The 17265-nt window shown below is 46.8% G+C and overlaps 1 protein-coding gene across 3 annotated transcripts in view; it reads right to left on the bottom strand.

Moving 5' to 3' along the window:
- The window catches only part of Carm1 (coactivator associated arginine methyltransferase 1), a 43495-nt gene that overhangs the window by 11885 nt on the left and 14345 nt on the right, over positions 1-17265 (bottom strand). For all 3 annotated transcript variants that reach the window (XM_021172994.3, XM_021172995.2, XM_021172996.2), the window contains exons 2-4: positions 8997-9122; positions 3821-3927; positions 2899-3003 (exon numbers count right to left, since the gene is read on the bottom strand). In XM_021172994.3, the coding sequence (XP_021028653.1) occupies positions 2899-3003; positions 3821-3927; positions 8997-9122 (338 nt within the window). The remainder of the gene's footprint in view (positions 1-2898; positions 3004-3820; positions 3928-8996; positions 9123-17265) is intronic.

Here is a 17265-nt window from a genome sequence, read left to right as displayed (position 1 = left end):
GATGCTGAGGGCCAACTGAGATGGGGCAGGAGTTCGGCAGAATGCTTCATGTGTGCAGTTGCTTTCACCAGAGAGGAAGAAAGACAGATGTTTCTGGGTGTTATGTGTGGGCTTTCTAAGAAGAAATGGCCTGGGTGTAGTGGCTGGCGTAGAGGTAGCACTGCTGCTAGGGCTTTAGGTCTTCTGGAAACCTTGAAAGTGGAAACAGACCCCATCCCTGGGAGAGCTAAAATATCACCAAAAGAGTATGTGCTTTAAAGGCCCCAAGCCCTGCTTGGGCTTAGACCAACAAGAAACCAGTAGCAGCTGAGTGAATTTGGCTAGGAGGCCTGTGAGAATGCTCCATGGAGAGAATTCCTCTAGGGTCTAGAGACCCTGGGGTAAAACCTAACTAAAGCCCTCCCTCCTGCTGCCACTATCCCCATACATGCTGATTAGAGCTAGGTATAGAGGTGGACATCCATGCTCTCATTGCTGAAGACTGTGAGCTAAAGGATAGCCTGAGATTATAGAGGGACATAGACTCAAAAGGAACAGAACAAAAACACAAGCTCCTGGGCTGGAGAGGAGTTAAGAGCACTGACCACTCTTCTAAATTCTAAAGGTCCTGAGTTCCATTCCCAGCAACCACATGGAGGCTCACAGCTATCTGTAATGGGGTCTGAAGCCCTCTTCTGGTGTGTCTAAAGATAGCTACACTGTACTCATATACATAAAATAAAGAAATAAATCTTAAAAAATAAACAAAAAACCCAAAAAAAGCAAAAGGGTAAAAAAAGCCACAGGATGAGAAGGGAACTATTTGCTATGTGGAACACAGAGGCCCTAGATGGGACATGGTGCTGCATATATTCAAGCACTTGGCAAGTGGAAATAGTGAGTTCAAGGCAAGCCTGGGCTAACTCAGACAACCCTGTCTTAGTTTACCCTCTACACCATAAAAAAGGAGAGAAGAAAAAAAAAAAAGGACCCTAAAGAGTCCCTTAATTTACAATGGGATCAGATCCTCATGAGGCAAAACTGCATTCAATCTGCCTGACCTAACATCTCAGCCAGCGGGACACAAGTTCAAAACACCTATACACCCACAGCTGGGCCAAATCATTCAACAGGAAGCCTGACTACATCACACAACTTATAAAGACCAAAAGGACTACACATTTCCTGGGAATAGCAGCAGCTCCCCACACCTATCTTAATTGAGTCTCACATAGTCCAGGATGGCCTTGTCCTCACTTCCTCCTACTTCAGCCTCTCAAGTGCTGGGACTGCAGGTAAGCACCACCAACCTGGGCTGAATAGCAGTTAAGTATGGGGAGTAGGTAGTGTTGGGCAGTAAGGTGCAACAGGCCACAGGAGGCCAAGGTAGGAAGACTAAATTTAAATGCACTGGACAACACAATAGGGCATTGTATTACAACACCCACACATACATCACCCTACTCCCCTGTTCCCCCTCACACACACACACAAAAGGCACTCAGAAGAGTCCCATCCTACCTTGCGTTTGTAAAAAGGGTGCTAAAAAGGTCAAGAACATGTGCACAGGTCTTGCTGGATTTTTCTCATCAAGCCAATTAAGCACACCATCAGCAATGATGGCAGGAAAGGCTTGGGGTGTGAGTTCAGACAGATGGGGTAGAGCAAGAGTTATAAGCTCCAGGAAGCAGTGAGGCCACTCCCCTCTCAGACTGTTCCCAGTGTCTTTGACCCATCTTTGAAATCTGTGAGCAGCTGGCAAGCATGCTTCCCTGAACAATGTGAGCTGCTTGGACAAATAGCTGTTGGGGGCACCCCAACTCAGCCATCTGTCAGAAGACTCGGGAAAGGCAGCTGCAGCTGGCTGGCCCATGACACTTAAAAGTTGAGGGCAAGCCGGGCGTGGTGGCGCATGCCTTTAATCCCAGCACTCGGGAGGCAGAGGCAGGCGGATTTCTGAGTTCGAGGCCAGCCTGGTCTACAAAGTGAGTGCCAGGACAGCCAGGGCTACACAGAGAAACCCTGTCTCGAAAAACCAAAAAAAAAAAAAAAAAAGTTGAGGGTGGAGCTTTATGGGTTGAAGACCCCATCCCATGCGCTCTCCACTCTTGCTCTAGGTAGATGCAATAAGAACTGAGATAGTTGAGAGCAGGCTGGGTCCACTCCTCCCACAGAGCTCACTGCTCCCCAAAGCTGCCATGCGACTATGAGATGGGTGTGGCTTCATTATTTCCAGCTTTCCCCCCTCCCTTTTCTTGAGAAAGGGATTCACTGTGCAGCTCTGATTTCCAATTTAGAGATATGCCTGCTTCTTCCTGAATCCAAGTTGCATGGCGCTCTTCCCAATTTTAGAGCATCAACCTCCTTATCTAAAGCTGTCTTATTTTTCTGCAATGCTACAATGGAAGCCAGAGTCTTCATCATGCTAGGTAAGCTCTCCCAATTTATAGTTGGTGACCTTCTTGGCAACATCTCCTGAGTGCTGAGATTAGAGTTAGGTTCCATATAAAACCTATCTTTGTCTAGTATGCTGCAGTATACCTGAGGCAGAAAACAGTAAGACCAAAGTCATGTTAGAAGGAGCAAAAGTATTCTCTGTAGGAAGGGGAAGAAACAACATAATGGTAACTAAAAGAAAATGGAACGGGGAGAGGTGCTCAGGTCTCAGGAGGCAGAGGCAGAGGCAGGCAGATCTCTGTGAGTTTGAGGCCAGCCTGATCTACAGGACAGCCAAAACTACACAGAAAAACCCTGTCATGACACCCCACCCCCAACCCCCCCAAAAAAGAAAGCCGAGGCTGGCTCAGAACAACAAATACAAAGGAGTTAGGTAACAGAAGTGGGAGGGAGAAGGCCCTGCCCGACCCCTCAGGCACACGGCAGACTCTGTTCAGTGTGCTTCCTGTTCTGAGGGCTCACCTTGTCCTTGAAGTCCGTGTGGTTCTGCAGGATTGCACGCTGGTAGGTGCCTGTCCGCACATAGTCCTGCATCATGTTCTGCTGCTGGGATAGGTAGCCATAGAACTGGAACAGAGACACACCAATAGCACACGACACATGGCATGACGGACTGCCACAGCCCTGGCTGCCCTAAGATGGAGGGAGGGCCTGACAGCATAAACCTCCCTTGGGAGGTCATGTACCCTCTGCCAGCCTGTACCCAACTGACAAGAGCCAGCTGCTCCAGAAGTGGGAGCAGGGCTGAAGGACAAAGCTAGATGTCACCTGAACTTGGAGGCCACCCAAGAAATCACAAACGTTGTCATGGGTGGAATTCTAACATCTGGGGGATAAATGTCTCATCTTAGGGCCCCAAAGAAGAGGAATGGATGGAACAAAACCCTAGAGCTCAGAGCGCCAGGCAGGTGATGTGCGGTGTCTCTCTGTAAGACAACAGGCGATCAGGAGGCAGCGTGGCACCTGGCAGGGCCACAGGCTTGGGCATCAGGCAGACCTGGCTTTCCCATCGTGACTCTGTTGCATAAGAGCTGTGTGACTTGGAGCAAAGTCACTTAACCTCTCTGAGCCTCAGATTTCTCATCTGTAAAATGGGGACAATAACAGTTGTTGGGAAAGTCCAAGTGCTGCTGAGCATGTAAGATTGCTTATACAGAGCCTTACACTCACTAAGGGTTTAGGACATGGCTACAGTTCAGTCATTACTCTAAACACCTGAGACCCTGGGCTTCACAGATGAGGAAACTGAGGCTATGAAGCTAGTAAGGGACAGAGCCAGGATGAGCACCCATATGGGCCTAGCCTGTGCTGCATGACCTCCTGTGGGAAGGGAGGGGAGGGAGACACCAGGTGCTTGTCTGTCCCAGGGCAGGTGCCAGCTCACCTGGAAGTACTGCACAGCTGAGGATTCCTCTGTCCGCTCACTGAACACAGAGCGCTCCAGTGTGTGGCCCCGACAGGTTTTCAGGATGTTGTAGAAAGAACAGAAATCTGGAAAGGGGGAGCCAGATCACCAGGAGGCCAGTGCTTACCCCTCTGAGAGAATCCACCGTGCCTGGCCATTTCTTCTTCCTGTCTGCCTTTCCTGACTTGTCTACCTCCAACTTCTTAATCCCCCAGTACAATGTTCCAATGGAGAAGGAAAGAAAATGAGCTGCCAGGCCCTCTGACACGAGGGCATGACTGCGGGTGGCATGTGGTGAGGACAGGCCTGGGCGTTCCTCCCAGACAACATCCCATGAAGTGTGGGGAGCACAGGGCACCAACCCTTAGGAACCAGCTCCACATCTGCCTGGAGTTTACAGAAGCCTCTGGGGGTAGCAGTGGGCACAGGGTCACCAACTGAAGGTTAGAGACAGCAGGAGTCCTGAGGACACAGAAAAGCACCGAGAGGCCGTCCACCACCCCTCCCCAGGACATTGTGTTGTCAAGGACTTTGAACTGATTCACATGAAAGTTACCCGAGGCAGGAAGCAGAGACGGGCTCAATGAGCCCACCCTGAGCTGAGGCACTGTAAACAGTTGATGACTGCAGGGGAGAGAGAATCAGTATTCTCCAAGGGGAGGTAGACCATGCTGTGGGGGATGGCCCTGGCCACAAGTCTATGGACAGCACAAATTGGCCTGGGTAGATTATATATACTGAAGGGGGAGGGCAGCAGGATAGAGGATGGCTCTGGGAAGAGTTAGGGGTAAATATGTAAAAATACATTGTATGAATATGTGAAATTCTCAAAGAATAAAAATATATTTTAAAAAAATTACGGAGGAACTTAGAATAATGGCCACCAAGTTATACACTTTAAAAAAAAAAGAAAAGAAGAAAAAAAATAAAAAAAATTGGAGAACTGGCTCAATGGGTAAAGTCCTTCTAGAACTCAGATTAATGCTTGTGTTGGCCCAGCTGTAATCCCACTGCACAAGAGATGAGGATGGACTCCTTGGAGCACACTGGCCAGCTTGCCCAGCAAAGCCAATCAACTCGGGATTCAAGCGAGAGGCCCTCTCTCAATAAATGAGGTGAAGGGGTTTTGGTTTCCATATTCATACAAACATACATGCACATGGCACCTTAATGTGTGTACTCCCATACATACAAACACATACATCTACACACATCATATACACTGACACACACAACTTAACTAATAACTAATTAAAAGCCAGCTAGGCAGGCTCAAGAGATGGTTCAGTAGTAGAGCACTGACTGCTCCTCCAGAGGTCCTGAGTTCAAGTCCCAGCAACCACATGGTGGCTCACAACCATCTATAATGGGATCCAATGCCCTCCTCTGATGTGTCTGAAAAGACAATGTACTTATATATATAAAATAATAAATCTTAAAAAAAAAAAGCCAGCTAGGTGTGATTGAAGCTCCAGCACTGAGGCTACGGCAGGATCATTGCAACTTCAAGACAATCCTGGACTACAGTGACATGCCATCTCAACTCTACCTCCTCAACACAGGTTGGGCCACTCCTGTAATGAAGCCTTCCCTGCCATGATGAGTTAAGGCTCCCTGAGACTGTGTACTGACTAGCTCCCAGGCCATAGACAAAGGCCACATTATCACATTACCTTCAGGATTATTTATATACTTACCTATTTATTTATTTATTTATCTGTCTATGGGTTGTTTTGCCTGCATATATGTCTGTAGTCCTCAGATAGAATCCCTGAGAGGGCTCTGTATCCTCTGGGACTGAATAACAGACAGTTGTGAGCTGCTTTGTAGGCAATGGGAATTGAACTCGGATCCTCAGGAAGAACTCTTAACTAGAAGTCCTCCCCCCAGTTTATTTTATGTATATGTATGTTTTGCCTGTACATATAATATGTATTTGGTGCACACAGAAGCCAGGTTTTAGATCCTCCCAAACGGGAGTTACACATACAGTTGTAAGCTGACGTGTGGGTACTGTGTGGGGACGAGAACTATAGTCCCCTGGAAGAGCAGCCTAGTGCTCTTACCTGCTGAGCCATCTCTTGCCCCTGTCTCCAGATTTATAACCTAACTGTGGATGGTAATCCCTGGTGGTAGTATCTCCAACACATCATTAGCTGGGTGTCACACTCCTTGAATCTCAGCACTCTAGAGGTAAAGGCAAACTGAAATCCAATGTGAGGCCAGCCTGGGCTACACAGCCAGGGCCATGTTCCAGGACAGTCAGAGATACCCCACCTCAAAAACAAAACAAAAACAAAAAAACAAAAAAAATCAAAACAACACCCCCCTCCACACATCCATACACACAAAACCCCAAACCCCAAAGTTTCTCCTTATTATTATGTACATCATGTGTGAGAAAACATACCGTGCAGGGATGTGGAATCAGAGAGGACAGTTTACAGAGGTGGTCCTTTCCTTCCACTTTTGTGTGGTTTCTAGGGATTGAATTCAGGTCATCATGTTGTGCAGCAAACTATTTGTTAAATCATCTCTCCAGACCCACAGACTCCATGACAATGAACTTGAAGACTGGGAGGATTGCTTGATGGTTAAAGTGCTTACCATGCATAAATAAAGACCCCAAAAGTCACATAAAAATCTGATGTAGCTGCACATTGTTTCTTACTCTAAATGTAGAGATGAGAAAATTCCCAAAACGTGCAGGTCAACTAAACCGGTGTGCTCAGTGGTAAGCAGTAAGGCAGAGGTGAGGACTCACTGTGGAGCTCTTCTCAGCTCCACACATGTACGAGGCTCACGCACACCTGCATTCACACCCATACACATGCAGATTAAACAAATCAACAATGAACTGGGCTTCTGGCAGACCCTTCTTCTATTAGGAATACATTCTAAGATGTTCCTGGAATGACTCAAGTACCCCTGAGTGTCCTTTCCATGCGCTATGCTATCTTATGCATGTAGAGCTGTGTTTATTTAGCTCAGGCCACACATGTATACAACTCTTATGTTTGATAAAAAGGTTTTTTTTAATCGACAGATGTGTAACCCAGGCTGGCCATGAACTTGCTATGAAGCTGAGGATGACCTTGAACTCTTGGTCTTTCTGCCTCCACTTTCCTAGTACTAGGATTGCAGGCCTGTGCTGGCTGGAGATGGAGCTAGGACTTCACACACCTCAGGGAAGGGCTAACCTTCACTGAGCTACTTTCTAGTTCCTCAAATTTAAAACAAATCAATTTTCTTGGACAGTATCTCATGCAGCATAGGCTCCTTTTCAGAGGCGTAACAGACGAAGTTGACCTTATGCTCCTGATATTTCTGTCTCAACTCCCTAAGTGTTAGGATTACAAGGAAGGGAAGGAAAGGGGAGAAAGAAGGGAAAGGGGAAATTAAAAGGAGCAGGAAGTCTGAGGATGCTTGTGCAGGAGGTGACAAGGCAACAGGGTGGCCTGACCTCCACATTGCAACAGCTCTACTAGAGGTACAGGTGACCTCTTGCTAAGACAGTACAGCCACCAGGGTCACCAAGCACTCCATGACCAAGACCTGTCACAGGACAGTCACAAGCCTGGCCGCTACTTCCAAAACTCCAAGGCCCTAGAGCTCTGCTCACCTGGGTTTCAACAAGACATCCTGAGCAACCACATGGATCCTTCTCATGCCTAATGGCAGGCCTGATCAGAGCCCTCAGCAGCTTCTCTAGTGAGAGCAAAACCTCTAGCCACCTCTTACTCCTCCCTTAGGGTCCAACCCACAGCCTGCCCAAGGCTAGACACACAGCTGGAAAAGCTGGCCTCAAGCCTAATTTAACCAGCTTTCTGAAAGGCTTGGGAATGGCAGGAGAGTCAGTTTGGCCCTTTTGGAGAAACAAAGAACTGAGACCCAGAGGATTCACAGCAGCCAGTGAGATACTGGTGTGGGGCATCTGTTTAAAAGTCTCTTCATAGCCGGGCGTGGTGGCGCACGCCTTTAATCCCAGCACTCGGGAGGCAGAGGCAGGTGGATTTCTGAGTTCGAGGCCAGCCTGGGCTACAGAGTGAGTTCCAGGACAGCCACGACTACACAGAGAAACCCTGTCTCGAAAAACAAAAAAAATAAAAAAAATAAAAAAAAAGTCTCTTCATAGGCTGGTTTTTCCTTCTTGATTTTTTAGAGCAAGAGCTGCTCAGGTTGGTTTCAAACTCTTTTTTTTTTTTTTTTAATTTTATAAATATTTATTTATTATATGTAAGTACACTGTAGCTGTCTTCAGACACCCCAGAAGAGGGCATCAGATTTCATTACGGATGGTTGTGAGCCACCATGTGGTTGCTGGGATTTGAACTCAGGACCTTTGGAAGAGCAGTCGGAGCTCTTAACCGCTGAGCCATCTCACCAGCTCCATCTCACCAGCTCCGGTTTCAAACTCTTATGCTCAAGTGATCCTCATATCATAGCTTTCTGAGAAATTGAGATGATGAACACGTGCCACCATACCTGCCCACAACTATAACTTACTTTTATCTTCAGGCAGGGATCCTTCCTTCTGCCTCAGCCTCCTCAGCAGCTGGGGCTACAAGTGTATGCCAAGGCATTGAGAATATGCAAGTGCAGAGTGAGTGAGTGTGTGTGTGTGTGTGTGTGTGTGTGTGTGTGTGTGTGTTGCCTGTTCATATGAAGTAGAGGCAAGATGTCAGCTCTAGGTGGCAGGTGTCATTCCTTAGGAATCCCTTCCCCACCTTGTTTTTCTAGGCAGACTTTCTCTCTCTCTAGCCCGGACCTCTGATAAGGCAAGGCCTGCTGGTGAGTGAGCTGCAGGGATCCACCTGTCTCCATCTCCCTCGCTGTGAGATTACAGGTGTGTACTATACTAAGCCTAACTTTTCATGTGGTGCTGAGGACTGAGCTCAGGTCCTCAGGTTTGTATGGTAACACTTCTATTAAATGACCATCCCGGCCAGGCAGTGGTGCTGCACACCTTTAATCCCAGCTCTTGGGAGGCAGAGGCAGGCGGATTTCTGAGTTCGAGGCCAGCCTGGTCTACAGAGTGAGTTCCAAGACAGCCATGGCTGTACAGAGAAACCCTTTCTCAAAAAACCAAAAGCAAAAAAAAACCAAAAAGCATCCCTCCATCTCCTGGGCTCTACCATGGAGCCAAAACACATACCGTGGGGTGTGGCAAACTGGATGAGGACGCTGTTGCAGCCCAGGGTGATGATGAAGGACTGTCTGCCCACACGACTGCACTCTGTCTCTCGGGACACCGAGCACTTGAACACACATACATCTTCATCTGTAAGAGAGTGGGATGATGGCATGAGTGACAAAGTCCTGATGACTGCCTTGCTTTAGTTGTCCCTGCTTCCATCCTTCTGGCATCTCTAGATTCTTCTGAAATGCCTCATAACAACTTTGAAGTGCTATGTCAGCCTATGTCTCTCTAGTAAAGGAGAGCTAAGGGACCCCTGTGTTGCAGGGACACAACCAGGGTCCTCAGGAGCTCAGTGTCTAGTAAGCAGGTGAAGAAAACATGTTCCCAGGAGAAGGCCTGGGCACCCAGAGACATCCTGTCCCCATATGAACTAAGACAGCTATTAAGTGCCTAGTGGACCCAGGCCTAGATCCATTACACCACATGGAGGGTGTAAAATGAGACACTGGCTTTGTGGGCTTCCAAGATGTGGGCTTCCAAGAATACTGCCTCACGCCTTTTTGAGACAGGGTCTCGAGTAGCCCAGGCTAACCTGTAACTATGTGACTGAAGATGACCTTGAACTCTGGCCTTAAAAGGCCAATTGCTGGGATCACAGGTATATACCTGTGTGTTTGGTTTCTGTGGTGCTGGGATAAAGCTCAGGACTTTGTGTAAATCCACCAACTGAGCTAAAGCTACACCCCAGAACACCCATCTTCCTACAACATGAATGTAGCAGTCAGTGAGCTTACTGGACCAGCATGACTGCTCTCACATGGCTCACCACGTAAGTAGCAAAACAAAATGCTAATAAAAATGTGGCTGAAGATGTTTCCAAGCACTCTGAGGAGACAGATTAGGGTGAAAGAAAGGAAGGAAGAAGCAAGCAAGCAAGCAAGGCTACAGAGATGGCTCAGTGGTTAAGAGCACTGACTGTTCTCCCAGAGGTCCTGAGGTCAATTCCCAGCAACCACATGGTGGCTCACAACCATCTGTAATGGGATCTGATGCCCTCTTCTGATGTGTCTGAAGACAGCTATAGTGTACTCATATAAATAAAATAAATCTTTAAAAGATATATAATTTAAAAATTTGAAGTTCACAGAAAGGCTGAACCCACTTGGACCTAGAAATATGGGACTAGCCTAAGCCACATAACAAGATTCCATCTCAAAAACAAAATTAAAAAAAAAAAAAATGACCCAGGTACATGCTTGCCCCTTAGAACTCTAACACCTGAAATTAGGACAATTCTGAATTCCAGAACAGCTGAGCTACACATTGAGACCCTGATATATTTAAAAAAAAAAAAAGGTGGCAGAGCACTTATCTGGCAAGCACAAAGCCCTGGCGTCTGTCACATCAATAAACAAACAAAACACAACAACAAAACAAAAATGAGCCGGGCGTGGTGGCGCACGCCTTTAATCCCAGCACTTGGGAGGCAGAGGCAGGCGGATTTCTGAGTTCGAGGCCAGCCTGGTCTACAGAGTGAGTGCCAGGACAGCCAGGGCTACACAGAGAAACCCTGTCTCGAAAAAAACAAAACAAAACAAAACAAACAAACAAAAAAAAACAAAAATGAAAATAAAATAAATAACCCCAACAACTCTGAGATGTCACTGCTCAGTGTCTACAAATGTCCCCAAATTAACAGTAGCATGAAGTAAGTTAGAAGTGAGTAGAGAGATGTGACCAAGTGAACACAGTGACCACCTGACACAGCAATTCCACGCCCACATGTGTCCCCACAAAGCATGGCATATAGGGCTTCAAATACATGTATGCAAACCCTCAGGGACAGGGGCTGTTATAAGCAGTCCTGTCAGTCAGGAGGCTAAAGCCAAGAAGCTGATGGTGTCCTAGCTAACTTGGACAACATAGCAAGAGCTCAAAGAAAGAAAAGAACATGTTGGCGCCAGGGCTTAGTTGGCAGAATGCAGCAAGCCATAGACTCCATTCCCAGAACAGCAAAAATGACATGAAACAGCAGGCATGGTATACAGATGTAAAAAAACAAAACAAAACCAAACCAAAAACAAACCTTTGGGAAGTGGAGGCAGGAAGATCATAGTTAGAAGGAAATATACCTATCTACCTACCTACCTACCTACCGAGAGAGAGAGAGAGAGAGAGAGAGAGAGAGAGAGAGAGAGAGAGACAGAGGACTGTTTATTCCCAATAGTCAAAACTAGACTCCACTCAAATTCCATCAACAGATCAACAGATAAACAAAATCAGATAATGGTATTATTTAAGCACAGAGAGAAACAAAGTCAAGACTTGCTACAACCTGGAACACTACCAGAAATACTGTGTCAAAAGAAGGGAACAGCCACAAAGGTTGTGCAGTAAGTACTGTGTTCAATCAAACAGCAGGAAGGGTATATCCAAAGTGGCTGGGATAGACTTTCAGTTAGTTGACAGGGCTCCAAGAAGACAGTAGGGTAGCAAGAACTACCCGGTGTGGGTGTGGGGTTTCCTGTGGGGCGATGACAGGGTTTTGGAGATAGCTAAAGGTCACAGTTACATAACACCAAATTCGATCAATGCTCCTGAATTGTACTTTAAAATGGTTCGTGTTAGTTTAAGGAGCTGTCACTTCAGTAAAGAAAATTGAGCCCTATCTGATAGTACAGTGCATGGAGACCTGCAGTACTCACAGGGGACATGGCTACCCTGTTCTGTCTAGCTCATGGAAGAGCCAGGCTCTGGGAGTAGATGTCACCTCCTAGGAGTAAGGTCTGCCTGAGGGTATGTTGGTTGTCCACTGGCCCAGACACAGGGACCCAGACTTAGTGCCTGGGACTATGCCCCTTCTAGAGTAGAAGGTAAAGGTGATCTTTGGGCTAGGTCTGGATGATAAGACCCTGGGATGCCCAGTTTCCCTATGTGCTCCTCTTGCAGCCTGGCTCCAAGCAGGCAACTATAGCACTAGCACTGGTGGTGGATGGCAACAGAGGCAGGGCTGGGGCACTGATGAAGGAGTCTGCATTTTCTGAGCATCACAGCTGGTCCCTCAGGCCTTTCCTCTTGAACACAGGAAGCACCAGGAACCTTTGTAACATACTCATGCAAATGAACAAGCCACCTACACCTCAGTCCCCTGCTTTTCAAACCCTGCTTTAGGAGGCCTCAGAGTAAAAACTTGGAAGTATTTGGCTGCCACATGCAAAGTCCTGGGTTCCAGCTCCAGAACTAAAAAAATAAAATCAAAGCAAACAACAAAATGTTCCTTTTGAAGAGCCCCAGCTTTGTGCATTATCCCTCCTCACTGCGGCACACCCAATCCTCTGGATCCAAAGGAAGGCTTGGACTGGCCTTTGCACATCCTAGCCTTCCCATTTCCCAACTCCCTTCTAGAGATGGGTCCAGGGCAATCCTGTGGCTAGATAGAGAAGACATCCCATACCATAAGGATGGAATTGCAGAGCAAGGGTCCTCTAAGGAGCACCTGAAACCTAGATGAGGCAGTAGCATTAAAGTGTCCCTATAAACACAGGTCTGCTACAGATGAAGAAAATGCCCATAGATCCTTCAAGCAGGTAAATGTTCCCTGGCAATGTCAATGCAGCCACTGGTGAGGGAGCTACAGCAGAAGCTTGCAGCCTCAGGTTTCAGAAAAGCTCCAGGGTATGATCTGCCACAAACCAACCCAGCCTTTCTTCTCCATTGGTTGCCTCAGGTTATGAAATGGGGAGCAGAAAAGAGATACAGGATGGGATAATCCAAGAAAGGACTCAGGTGATGACTCACTCCCTAAACCCACCATTTGGGAAGCTAAGACAGAACGACTGAGGTGAGTTCAAGGTCAGCCTGGGCTGCATAAATGAATTCCAGGCTATTGTGGACTATAGAGTGAGATCCTATCTCAAAAAACTTTTTTTTTTTTTTAATGGAGAGGAGATGGCTAAGCATGGTAGTACATGTGATTCGAGGCTAGCCTGGTCTCCATAGTGAATTCCAGATCAGCTAAGGCTTCATAGACCATATCTCAAAGAAACAAACCCAAATCACATACACAAAAGCAAAAGGGAGGTAAGAGGTGAGACAGTTAAAATCACTTGCTGCAACAGCATAAGGACCTGAGCTCGAATCCTCGGCACCCATGTAAGAAGTCAGTCATAGCCACACGTATGCCTGTAACCCTGGCTAGCTGGGTTCAGTGTCAAGGAAATAAAGCAGGGTGATAGAGCAAGACACTCCATGTCCTCCTCTGTTTTCCATGCAAGTATGTGCCTCTGCATGCACACCAACAGTAACACCACACCTTCTCCCTCTCCCTCTCCCTCTCCCCCCCCCCCCCCCACACACACACAGGGTTGAGCTGGAAATGCTGGATAATATCAGTCACTCTCAGACCAGAATTATAATTCCTTTCTCCAGGGTCCCTAAGAGGCACTGTGGTTGTGGGATGGTAACACTCCTTGTCTGGATGGGGTCCAATGGGTCTCAAATAGAGCACGGAGACCGGGTCCTGAGCACAGTAGGTTGAACAATGCTGAGGACACCAGTCTGGACAACAGAGTCTGATCATTTCAAGTTCTGTGGCCAAGGAACAAGAGTCTAGGGTGACAAGGGACAGCTGCACAGGGCGAATGGGGCATAAACAAATTCCCCATGACAGTGACAGGAAGACCTTCAAGACAGTCTGTGTTGCTCCCTACAAATAATTTCCTCATCTATCCATATCACAAACCCCTAGTCTCTGCCACGAGACAGCCACTTCACACACACACACACACACACACACACACACACACCCATTTAGTCATTCTGTCACCAGTTGGATGAGGGAGATTAAGGATCTTATTTAACAGTGAAATCAGCTCTGGTGAATATCATCAGAGTTACTGTTCCTGACCAATGTGCTAGGACTTGAAAGAATCCTGGAGTGGCCACATTTCTCTACAGAGGAGCCAGACAGTAAATACTACAGCTATTCTAGGAGCGTAAGTCAGTGGTAAAACTCATGCTGAATATGTGGGCCTCATCACCAGCACTATTATTTAAGAAAGAAGGAGGGAAGAAGGAAAGGGAGAGGGGAAGGAAGGAAGAAAATTTTCTGTGAGGATGATCACAATGACTCATTCAGTCTGCAGTACTTCAATAACTAAACAAATAACCATGGTTGTGTCAATACAACTTTACTGACAAAACTAGGCAGAGAGCCAGGTTTACTTCACAGGACTGTCATGTCTAGAAGTACAGGTGCACTGTTAAGCCCTTTTTCTGCATACCAGACATAGGTAACTGAGGACATCAACTTCCCATCACAAACATGAGGGACTCATGGCACTAAGCTATGCAAGCCAGGATGTGCACCAAACCCAGCGAGGCTAAGAGACTAGGGAAAACCCCTCAGTGAGTGCAGGGAGCCTGTAGAGCAATGGTTCTCAACCTTCTAATGCTGTGACCCTTTAGTAGAGCTCTTCATGTTGTGGTGACCCCAACCACAATATTATTTTCATTGCTACTTCAAAACTATAATTTTGCTACTGCTATGAATTTCACTGTAAGTATTTTGGGAGTGGAGACCCACAGGCTGGGACCACTGCTACAGGAAGGAGGCAGCCAAGCTGAGGGGCAGGGTGATGCCTAGGCAAATACACAGCTCCAGAGCCTACAAGCTCCCATAGCCACAAGCATCACCAGGAGGATCCTCTAAGCTAGGAAACGGGGAAGGAAACAAGGAAGAAGATGTAGATGGGTGGTGGGTGCAAGCTACCCTATTCCCTACCTGCCAGAAAACCCCTCTAACAAAGGCCCTAGCCCTGCCCTAAGGCCCAGGAGCCCCTGAGCATACGGATGGTCCCAGGGAACATGCCAAGCCTCTGTTACTACTTACTAGTCATGCCTTTCCACCTCAGCCAAACTGCAGGGCTTTCCTTCACTTTTTTTTTTTTATTTTTTTTATTTTATTTATTTATTTATTTATTTATTTTAAAACCAGTCAAGTGCAGTAGTGAGAATGGGGGAAAGTGTAGAACAGGAGTTCAATCTGTAACTGACTGTAAACAATCAATTGAGATAACTCACTACCTTCGGACCAGCCTTTTTTTTTTTTTTTTTAAGGACCTCTGCTGCTCTGGTCAGCCTTGCTCACTCCTGTCACCTCAGCTCATTCAGTCCCTGCTTGCTCTGGCCAAAAGATTTATTATTATACCTAAGTACACTGTAGCTGACTTCAGATGCACCAGAAGAGGGTGTCAGATCTCATTCTGGTAGTTGTGAGTCACCATGACATTGCTGGGATTGGAACTCAGGACCTTTGGAAGAGCAGTCAGTTCTCTTACCTGCTAAGCCATCTCACCAGTCCCGCTTTCCTTCGCTTTTTTTGTTTTGTTTTATTTTGTTTTTGTTTTTGTTTGGTTTTCAGAGACAGGGTTTCTCTGTATAGCCCTGGCTGTCCTAGAGCTCACTTTGTAGGCCAGGCTGGCCTGGAACTCAGAAATCTGCCTGCCTCTGCCTCCCAAGTGCTGGGATTAAAGGCGTGCACTAGCTTTCCTTCCCTTAACATCATCATCTCCACTGTGCACACATAGGAGGCACAAGTCAGAGGTCCACTTCAACTCATGATCAAAACCAATCTGGACAGCATAGTGAGACAGTTCTCAAAACAAACACGCCATGTGTAGAGGTTCATACCTAGTCCCTAGCATTTGAGAAGCTAAAGATCTCTTTGAATTTAAAGCCAACATGGGATACAGTTATAGGTCAGCCCGGACTACAGAGAGATCCAAAAATCAAAGTGGGCTGGGCAATGACTCAGTGGGTAAAAGCATCAGCTACACAAGCCTATGAGCCTGAGTTCCATTCCTAGAATTTTTCATATGATGAAAAGCTGGGTAGCTGGCCTGTATCTGCAATCCCAGCACTCCTACAGGGAGACAGAAGACAGAAATAGGAGAATCACCCAGAAGTTCCTAAGCAGATGACCAGGAGCTCAGTGTATATTGTCAAAAAAGGATACTTTGCTTTAACAAGGAATAAATAGGTCAGAAGCAACTCCCAAACATTGGCCTCTGACCTCTACACAATATGCCATGAACAAAAACTTCACTAAAAACTTCCAACAAATGAACAGAAGAAAACAAAACAAAACCCAAAACAAACAAACAACAAAACCACTCATGACCTCCCAGTTTCTCAGAGTCTTCAGTAAGAAGTCCCAACTCGGGGGTTGGAGAGATGGCTCAGTGGTTAAGAGAACTGACTGCTCTTAAGCTCAGTTTGAAACCGAAGGTTTTGAGTTTGAAACCCAGCAACCACATGGTGGCTCACAACCATCCGTAACAAGATCTGACGCCTTCTTCTGGAGTGTCTGAACACAGCTACAGTGTACTCACATATAATAAATAAAATTAAGAAAAAAAAGTCCCAACTCTGGGTGCTGGAGAGATGGCTTAGAGGTTAAGAGCACTTCCAGAGGTCAATTCCCAGCAACCACATGGTGGCTCACAACCATCTGTAATGGGAGCTGATGCCCTCTTCTGGTGTGTCTGAAGACAGCTACAGTGTATTTATTTAAATAAATCTTTCACAACCTCTGCTTCACTACCAACCCTCTTTAGTCCAGCCACTGCTCACTGGCTTCCCTAGTCTCTCATCCTTTCAGTATGGACAAAAGTTCTTGGTCAGGAACACCCTTGTCTTTCCCCTGTGACCTTGTCAGTTTCTTCCCATTTTCTGGCCAGGTTCCCACTGTACAGTGAAGCTTGTTAACACTCCTTCTAGCTCCGTGAGGGGCAGGTGGATCTACTCCACGTAAAGGAAGGATGCTGGTCGTCATGTCCATACCTAAGGATGGCTGGAGATCTTTCCATTGCTTGAAGGTCACTGGTCCCTATCCCTTGTCTAGAAAGCAATAAGGCAAGCAGAAATTCCCTGATGTCTTAGGCAGTCAAAGCTAGGGTTAGTAAAACCAACAGGAGTGGGCAAGACCTGGAACAAAGCTCTTTGTCACTAGAACGTTCTATCTGCACAAGGAGAAGGATGGGGGACAACAGGATGCCACTAAAAAGTAGCTACTTGTCAAGGTGGGACAAAGGGTCCCAACACCTCCTCACATCCTCCCTTCCCAGCAGGAGGCTATTACTGCCATCAGTGGAGGAGCAACTAAAGCTGCTAACCTTGGGTACTTGTTAGGAGGCACACAGTAAACCAAATATGAAGTCTTTCCTAATTACCTAACATTGCTAAGTACAACAAGACTCCTCACTTTTACTCTTCCAGAAGACCC

The sequence above is a fragment of the Mus caroli genome, unplaced genomic scaffold (assembly GCF_978045245.1).
Source record: "Mus caroli unplaced genomic scaffold, Mus_caroli_1 scaffold_11, whole genome shotgun sequence".
Taxonomy (NCBI): Eukaryota; Metazoa; Chordata; class Mammalia; order Rodentia; family Muridae; genus Mus; species Mus caroli.
The sequence above is the reverse complement of the archived record's forward strand: the minus strand, read 5'-3'. Positions and strand labels throughout refer to the sequence as shown.